General features: G+C 46.7%; 1 protein-coding gene across 1 annotated transcript in view; it reads left to right on the forward strand.

The window, feature by feature from the left end:
• Positions 1 to 9,248, forward strand: part of LOC140203678 (uncharacterized) — a 35,642-nt gene extending 26,394 nt beyond the window's left edge. Inside the window, exon 6 of the mRNA XM_072269726.1 lies at positions 6,260 to 9,248. Within this exon, the coding sequence (XP_072125827.1) occupies positions 6,260 to 7,569 (1,310 nt within the window). The 3' untranslated portion in view covers positions 7,570 to 9,248. The remainder of the gene's footprint in view (positions 1 to 6,259) is intronic.
• Positions 9,249 to 9,781: the final 533 nt, after the last annotated feature.

The following is a 9,781-nucleotide window of genomic DNA, read 5'->3' on the forward strand; positions in this document are numbered from 1 at the left end:
GCCGCCTCAGGATACTCTTCCTGCTCGTACTTGCCATCCACCTTGTCACCTTGTACCTGTAATCAACAAACCACCGACACCAGGGCTCTGTCACTTTAAGAGTCAGGACCTTTGAATTATACACTTGGTACATAGGAGAATAAACCCGGCTGGTGGCGCAGTGACATCAGCGCCAGACTCCGGAGCAAAGGCTCCCGAGTTCGAATCCAGTCCCGGGCACACTGTGCCGGGTTGAGTGTCAACTCGCAACTCAACCTGGTTAAAAAAAAACTGCGTTGTGAGAAGGACGTGGGGGACCACTTTCCTCCACTTGGAGGAATCTTTCCTTCAAGACAACCACTTGAAAAGTGGTCACCGACGCTCTAGCAGAGTGTGGCACACGAGAAAAAACAGGGAAATACCAGCCCTGAAAGCATTTACTCCATCAGGCTATGAAGGCTGAAGTTCTTTAAGGCTGTTACCATACTCTGGGTTGAGGTTAGCTGGAATAGACTACTCTCTCCCAGCTTTCCCAAAACAGAATGCCAAAACCTAGGAAGCCAGATAATTTCTCCCAACAGTCGTTTATTTCTTGTTATCAAAAGGGGTTGATATTAGCAGCCTCCCTTCCACAATGTGGTAAGGAGCCCTCATTCAAATTCAGCAATCTGATCCACTGTGCAAATTCAAACGCCATCCCCAAGAGTGTATCACAGGATCTCCCACCACAAATCAGCATCTACCACTTTGCCATTCTGTAATGCAGGGAGATACGAAAAGCACTCAGTCCAGATTAATCACCGGGTATTTAGAAAACACAAAAACAACAGAACTACTACAATTGTTCTCCAAATGCTCATGTCCCTCAGAAAAATGTGCATCTCATATCCAGAATAAAGTTGCCCAAATTTCTACCCCATTAACTGAAAATTCACATGGCCAGTATGAAATGTGAATCATCCCTAAACCAATTGCATGGGGAAACAAGTAACAAGGCACAAAGTAACATACACAATAAAAATAAAACAGATTAAGAAAATAAGAAACAAAGTAACTGACTAAAAATAACACAAGAAACAAAGTAACAGACTAGAAATGTAAGACGCAAACCCAGGCTGTACTCTTTTTAAAAACTTCGTATGGTAACTGCAAAACTTTAAAACAGACAGTTAGTTTCTCACAGAGAAACAGTACATTTATCGGAGAACAGCTGAGAAGGATTATGCTCAAGGGAAGCAAGTAGCGTCCTCAGGGCATTGTTGATCACGGGTTGGGACAATAGGCTCCCTAAAGCACCCATCTCTCTATTAGATAGGTACCTCCCTCATCCCATATCCTTAATAAACACACGGCCAAAAACTCCCCTGTGTTTAGTCTGTGCCTATCCCCTAAACTCGCTAATTCCTTAGTGGAGGATTTCCTGATCTCTGTTGTCTTTTAACATCCCCTACACATTCCTGATGCTCCTCCCCCTGCCCCTCCTGGGAGAAAGAAGCTCTAGGCCAATGTCCCCAGGGCAGGTGTGGGAAAGCATGATCACTGGCCTAGCCTGTACTGTTTCAGATAAACAGAGGAGAGGGTGATAATTTCAAGGGATAAACTGAGGGCTCCACGCTACCCTCTCTCCCTTATTTTTGTCATCCAACCAGACGGCCCCGTTCCACAGCCGCACAGTAGGATCATCGTGCTGCTTCATTAAAGCTCGAACCTCAACAGGGTAAGGCTGCCAACCTGCTCAACGCACAATAGCTGACGCGCTATCTCCATATTATCTTGTAACTTTGCAGCCCAAGTCTGAGCCATCAACAGTGATCCTCTCAGAATAACACAGCACAGATTCAAGTCCTCAACTTCATTTTGAAGACCCACAATCTTTTTATACTGATATCTTACAATTGCTGCAAACAGTCAGAAGGCATCCTACTGGCTATACTTCCTCCTAGGACAACCCAGCTTTTTAAGTACGGAAACAATGTGATGTCCAGTTTCAAACACAGTGAAACCTAAGTGGTCTGACCAATCTATTGGTGTTCCATAACCCATCAGTAGGTTAGCGAGACTTCCAAAGCCTGCGTTATTATTCCCCTCCCTCCCCACCCTAGGACTCTGCATCTCTCCTATGGGGGATGGGGGTTAATTCCTCTCTTTTAAAGAAATGCATTGCTGCTCACACAACAAACCCTGTTGCATTGAATGTGACGTTGAATCAGGTTCGCAGGTCTGGTGAGTGAGACAGAAATCATTTATTTACAAATAGTAAAAATTCCACAAAACATTTATGTTCCCAAGTTACAGAATCTACAGGATTGAATATTCAACAAACATAATTGGCTAAAAGCATACACAGAGCATACCTTCCCAATGGTTCTGTGCGCTGCTTGCCTTAAACAAAGGACGAGAGAGCAAGCCTCTTCCAAGGGGTATTTTATACCCAGGATATATGAAACTGGACATCAGGTGACTAATGGGAAAAGCAGCTGCAGTTTCTAAACTAACCAATCATGACGGAAGCAGCTTGCAACCAGCAGAATAAGTCCGCCCCCCAAAGGACAATTGGTCAGACTGCACCTGGAGTATTGTGAGCAGCTTTGAGCCCGTTATCTAAGAAAAGATGTGCTGGCGTTGGAAAGGAGCCAAGGAAGTTCACGAGAATGATTTGCAGATGAAAGGGTTAATTTATGAGGGGTGTTTCATTGCTCTGGGCTTGCACTTACTAGAGTTCAGAAGAATGAGGGAGATCTTATTGGATCCTATTGAATATTGAAAGGCCTAGACAGAATGGATATGGTGAGGATGTTTTCTATAGTGAGGGAGTCCAGGACTAGAGTGTACAGCCTCCGAACAGGGCATTCAGAACAGAGAGGAGGAGGAAATTCTTTAGCCAGACGGTGATGAATCTGTGGAATTCATTGCCGTAGATGTCTTTGGAGGCCAAGTCATTGGGTATATTCAAAGTGGAAGTTGATGGGTTTTTGATTTGAGCATAAAATATAGGAGCAGAATTAGGCCATTTGGCCCATCAACTGCTCCACCATTTTATCATGCTTGATCTATTTCTGTCTCCCCCCCCTCCCCCCACAATCTCCGGCCTTTCCCCCTTACCCCTCATGCCCTGATTAATCAAGAATCTATCAACCTCCACAGCTGCTTGTGGCAATGAATCCCACAGATTCACCACTCTCTGGCTAAATAAAATCTTCCTCATCTCCATTCTAAAGGAATGTGCCTCTGTTCTGTGGTTGAGTCAGCACACCCTTTTGTAGATAAGGGGTCCAAAACTGCTCGCAATACTCCAACTGAGGCCTCACCAGTGCTTTATAAAGCCTCAACATTACATCCCTGCTTATGTATTCTAGTCCTTTCAAAACGATTGCTGACATTGCATTTGCCTTCCTCACCACCAACTCAACCTGCAAATTAACCTTTAGGGAATCCTGCATGAATCCCAAGTCCCTTTACACCTCAGATTTTTGTATTTCTCTCCATTTAGAAAATAGTCTTTGCTTTTATTTCTTCAACCAAATTGCATGACCATACACTTCCTGACAATATGTTATATCTGCTTCTTCTTTGCCTATTCTCCTAATCTGCCTAAGATCTTCTGTAGTCTCTCTGCTTCCACATCACTACCTGCCCCTCTACCTATCTTCATACCGTCTGCAAAACTGGCCACAAAGCCATCAATTCCATCATCCAGATCACTGACATATAGAGTAAAAGGAAGTGGTCCCAGCACAGACCCCTGTAGAACACCACTAATGACGAGCAACCAACCAGAAAAGGCTCCCTTTATTCCCACTCTTTGCTTCCTGCCATTGAGCCAATGTTCTATCCATGCTAGTATCTTTTATGTAATATCATGGGCTCTAAACTTATTTTGCAACATCATGTGTGACACCTTGTCAAAGGCCATTTGAAAATCCTTCGACTGTCCTGCTTGTTATTTCTTCATAGAATTAAAATAGATCTGTCAGACAAGATTTTCCTTTCAGGAAACCATGCTGACATCTGCCTATTTTATCATGTGCCTCCAAGTACCCGGAAATCACATCCTTATTTCCTTTCTTCTTCCTCTCTCCCTTCTTGAAGAGTGGAGTGACGTTTACAATTTTCCAGTCCTCTGGAACCATTCCAGAATCTAGATATTCTTGAAAAATCATTACAAGTGCCTCCATGATCTCACCAACCACCTCTTTCAGAACCCTGGGGTGTACACCATCTGGTACATGACTTACCTACCTTCAGACCTTTCAGTTTCCCAACCACCTCACTCACTCTTGAACTTCCGGAATACTGCTAGTGTCTTCTACAGAATAATGCAGAATACTTATTCAGTTCATCTGTCATTTCCTTGTCCTCCGTTACTACCTCTCCAACAGTCCTATATCTCCTCTCGCCTCTCTTTTACAGTTTATAGATCTGAAGAAACCTTTAGTATCCTCTTTAATATTATTGGCTAGCTTACCTTCATGTTCCATCTTTTCCTTCTTTATGATTTTTTTAGTTGCCGTCTGTTGATTTTTTTTAAAGCTTCCCAATTCTCTAATTCCAAATAATTTTTGCTCTATTATATGCATCTTTTAGGATTTTATGGTGGCTTTGACATCTTGGCAGCCATGGTACCTCATCTTCCTTTTAGAATACTACTTTCTCTTTGAGATGTACCTATCCTGTGCTTTCTGAATTGCTCCCAGACACTCCAGCCATAGCTGTTCTGCCGTCATTCCTGCTAGTGTTCTTTTTCCAGTTAGTTTTTGCCAGCTTCTCCCTCATGTCTCTGTGATTCCCTTTACTCCACTGTAATACTGATACATCTGACTTCTGCTCAAATTTTAGAAAGAATTCTATCATATTATGATCACTGTCTCTTAATGGTTCCTGTACCTTAAGCCCTCTAATCAATTCCAGTTCATTGCACAATACCCAATCCAGAATAGCTGATTCCCCTCGTGGTTTCAAGCACGAGCTGCCCTAAAATGCCATCTCATAGGCATTCTCAAATTCTCTCTCTTCGGGATCTAGCACCAACCTGATTTTTCCAATCTACCTGTATATTGAAATCCCCTATAACTATCATAGCATAGCCCTTTTGACAAGCCTTTTCTATCTCCCATTGCAATTTTCAGACTACATCTTTGCAAAATAACACCCATCAGGGTCTTTTTACCCTTGCAGTATTTTAGTTTCTTAGCTCTACCCACAGCAATTCAAACTTTCCCATTCATTCAAATATAACACCTTTAGTCCTGTATTCATTAATCAGGCTTCAAATGGGGTGGAGGCAGGGGAATGGGGTTGGAGGGGATAATAAATCAGCCGTGATGGAATGGCAGAGCAGATTCGATGGGCTGAACGTCTAAATGTCACAATTACAGTGTCATAGTCAGAGAGCTACCACCTGAATCACAGCCGACCCAGCAGATTAAAGTGATCTGTTCTGAGTCACTACCTTGTACTTACTGATGATTTTTGTAACTTTTTACAGGACATCAAAGGTGGAGGAATTGCGACTGGGTATCTCAGATGGAATATCACATCAGGTCTACACCCCACTCTGCTCCCCAGCACCTGAATATCATCGGCCTGTGAACGTGGAAGGAGAGATGCTGGTTTGTTTCACTTCAGACCCCAGGCAGTGAGGGCTGTTGCAGGGCACCGACCGTGACACAGCTGGGTAGTGAGGCACTGTCTACAGCGGGGAGGAGAGAAACTACTGACGTGAGGACAGGAACCAAGTTGCAGAGAAGCCATGTAACTGCTCCCAGTCTGTGAAGGAGCGGGCAGTGATCACTCCAGTGCAGATTGGGAAAGGAACACCCACTGCAACGAGAGACCGTGTGTGACACGCTGGGGGACCTGATCTGTGTCTGGGAACGTGTTCACCACATCCTTGTTTCTGCACCAGGAAACATTCATTCTTTTGACTGAGATAAACTTGATCTGTTTCCCTGAGAATATTCAAATCTTCTTTCCACCTGCTTCCACTTGAGAAAAGTAATTAATTTGCCCTCTTTTTACTGACTGATCGCTCAGGTCCTGGGGAAACATTGTCATCCTGCTTCAGGTGAGTGAAAGGACTCAGTCGTTCACACGATGAGGCACCGGGAAATTTGCCCTGGGGAGATGCCATTCACCGGGTGTGCATGTGGGAAGAGAGTCACTCTCTCATCCCACCTGGTGACTCACCAGTGAGAAGCCATTATCCTGCTCACATGGTGGGAGGGGGTTCATTCAGTCATCCAACGTCCTGACACATTTGACTGCGGGAAGGACGTCAAGTGATCCGGCGACCTGATGAACCGCCAGCAGATTCCCGCTGGGGAGAAGCCATTCACCTGCACTCACTGCGGGAAGATTTTCAAGCATTTCTTCAGCCTGCAACGGCACCAGCGAGTCCACACTGGGGAGCTGTTCATCTGTTCTGAATGCGGGAAGGGATTCACTCGGTCGTACGAGCTTCTCATGCACCAACAGATTCACACTGGGGAGAGGGCCTTCACCTGCTCCGAGTGCGGGAAGGGGTTCACTCGGTCGTCCGAGCTTCTGACGCACCAACGAACACACACAGGGGAGAGGCCGTTCATCTGCTCTGAGTGCGGGAAGGGGTTCACCCGGTCATCCGAGCTTCTGGTGCATCAACAAATTCATACCGGAGAGAGCCCCTTTGCCTGCTCCAAGTGTGGTAAAGGCTTCAGTCGGTCAACCGAGCTTCTGACACACCAACGAATTCACAACAGGGAGAGGCCGTTCATCTGCTCTGAGTGCGGGAAGGGATTCACTCGGTCATCTGAGCTACTGGCGCACCAGCGAATTCACACTGGCGAGAGCCCCTTTGCCTGCTCTGAATGCAGGAAAGGGTTCACTCGTTCATCCGAGCTTCTGGCACACCAACGAATTCACACCGGTGAGAGGCCGTTCACCTGTTCCGAGTGCGGGAAGGGATTCACTCGGTCGTCTGTCCTTCTGACACACCAGCGAATTCACACCGGGGAGAGGCCGTTCAAATGCTCAGAGTGTGGGAAAGGATTTACTCTGTCATCTGGCCTTGTGAGACACCAACGAATTCACACCGGAGAGAGGCCGTTCGCTTGCTCCGAGTGTGGGAAGGGATTCACTCGGTTGTCTGTTCTTCTGATGCACCACCGAATTCACACCGGGGAGATGCCTTTCACCTGCTATGAATGTGGGAAGGGATTCACTCGTTCATCTGGCCTTCTGGCACACCAACGAATTCACACCGGGGAGAGGCCCTTCGCCTGCTCTGAGTGTGGAAAAGGGTTCATTCGGTCATCCCAGCTTCTGGTGCATCAACGAGTTCACACTGGAGAGAGGCCGTACACCTGCACCGAGTGCGGGAAGGGCTTTACTCGGTCATCTGTCCTTCTGACGCACCAAAGAATTCACACTGGTGAGAGGCCGTTCACCTGCTCCGAGTGCGGGAAAGGGTTCACTCTGTCGTATGGCCTTCTGAGGCACCAACGAATTCACACAGGGGAGAGACCATTCACCTGCCCTGAATGTGGGAAGAACTTTGCACTGTCATCTCACCTGTGGTCACACCGAAGAACACATGCTAAAGGGAAAGTTTAAATGTGTGGTACATACGTGGGGCATTTAAACAATGCAGCTGCTGAGAGAGCGGTGAGTTCACAAGTGACTGCAGGAACTGATTCTGCAGTTATTGCTGCTGTTGATCACATCCAGGTTTGGACCCTGGTTACTGGACACATTTGGGTTGTTTCCCCTAGAACTGCAGGTACATTTGTATTCTGCATCAATTATAAATAAATATGTTCTGTGTGAATGAACTGGGCTTGAGGATGTGAAGAGACTTCAAGGGGATGTGGACAAGCTGAAGGAACAGACCAGAACTCAGCAGTGGGAAAGTGGGAGGTCACCATCCTCCGTGGGAAACTCGCGATGTTGAAGGGATCATGGGATGTTGGACGGCAGGAAAGTGGTGTCAGGTCACCGTCACTCATGACCTTACTGACTGGTGGGGCAGTTGGAAAGGCTGAATGGCCTTTACCTGTGGTAAGATGGTCACACAAAGCAGGGAGCACAACCCACTGAGTGTCCAGCAGCATCCGTGGAGGCTGAAGTTGCGAGTCGATGCAGGGTCTTGAAAACGTAACATAAACTTTCACTTTTATCATCCACAGACACTACTCAACCTGCTGAGCTCTTAGAGCATCCTGTTTTGTGGTTCCAGGGCCCAACATCTGGCTCGCTTGGGAAAATGGGCAAGGAACTTGCAGGGGAAGCTTAAGTCACATGCAAGGTATTGCATTTTCAGCAGATAAACCAGGGCAGGACTTGTACAGTGAATGGCAGTGCCCTGGGGCACATTGGAGAACAGAGTGACCTATGTGTATAGATTTCCCTGACTGTGGCAACACGGGTGGCTGGAGTGAGGAGGGCCTTTGGCTCACTTACCCTCACTGCTCGGGAGATTGAGTGCAAGAGTCAGTGCATCATGTCGCAACTGTAAGATGTCGGTGAGACCACACTTGGACTGTGTGTACAGTTCTGGTCAGCTAATTGTCGGAAGGATAACTTTAAGAAGACAAAGATGCAAAATAGATTCACAGGGAAGATACCAGGATCAGGAGGCTTGAGTTACAACCAGAAACAGGATAGAACATACAACACCATAGCACAGAGCAGGCCTGTTGGCCCTCAAGGTTGTGCCAACCTCTTAACTTACTCTAAAGTCAATCTAATCCTTCTCTCCTACAGAGATCTCCATTTCTCTATCATCCATGTGCCTATCTAGGAGTTTCTTAAATGCCCCTAATGTATCTGCTGCTTCCATCAATGGCAGGGAGATCCACACGCCCACCACTCTCTGTGTAGGGAACAAAAAACACTTTCCTCTGCTGTTTTTCCCCCTGGTTAGGACATCATCTGTGGAAGTTTATAAAGTGATGAAGGGCATAGTGTAAAACTAGAGGACATTGGTTTAAGGTGTGTGAGAGAGAGAGATTTAAATAGCTCTCTAGGGGCAAGTTTTTCACTTGGAAGGAGGTGGGTATCTGGCGCACAATGTAGTGGAAGTCATAGATCAGGTACAATTACAGTGTATAGAAGTCATTTGGACAGTTTCATGGACAGGAAAGGTTTGGAAGGATATGGGCCAAATGGATGAGTTGGGGTCGGCAACTCAGGCTGAAGGACCTGTTTCTGTGCCTCGAACCTCAGACACTGTCTGACATCTTTTGCGTCTTCACAATCCATTGGGATGGGCACTGAGGCGGGATGGGAAGGGTGGGAAGGGTGGGGAGTGCACACCCTCACCAACCTCAGCTTGACCTTTCAGGATAGTCACAGGCCAGCTGTCCCCCTCAGTGCTCAGGGTGGGTGTGTTTTACCTCCCTGATTGCCCCCTGCTGTGACCTTCCCCACCTCCCTGCCGAGGGGTAGGGACACTCACAGATCAGGACCATTGGGACACACATAGACCCCAGCTTCCTCTTCATCTCACTGTAGTGGGGTGGGGACCTGCACAGATCAGGCCCATAAGTATCTAAGCAACACACACAAAATGCAGGAGGAACTCAACAAGCCGGGCAGCATCTATGGAACAGAGTAAACCGTCAATGTTTCAGGCTGAGACCCTTCATCAGGACTGGAAAAATAGATGAGGTCAGAGTAGGAAGGTGGGGGGAGAGGAAGAAGCACGAGGATAGGTGATAGGTGAAACCAGGAGAGGTGAAGTAAAGAGCTGGGAAGTTGATTGGTGAAAGAGATAAAGGGCTGGAGAAGGTGGAATCTGGTTGGAGAGGGAAGAAAGGGAAGGGGG

Source organism: Mobula birostris, chromosome 10 (assembly GCF_030028105.1).
Source record: "Mobula birostris isolate sMobBir1 chromosome 10, sMobBir1.hap1, whole genome shotgun sequence".
NCBI classification, from domain to species: domain Eukaryota; kingdom Metazoa; phylum Chordata; class Chondrichthyes; order Myliobatiformes; family Myliobatidae; genus Mobula; species Mobula birostris.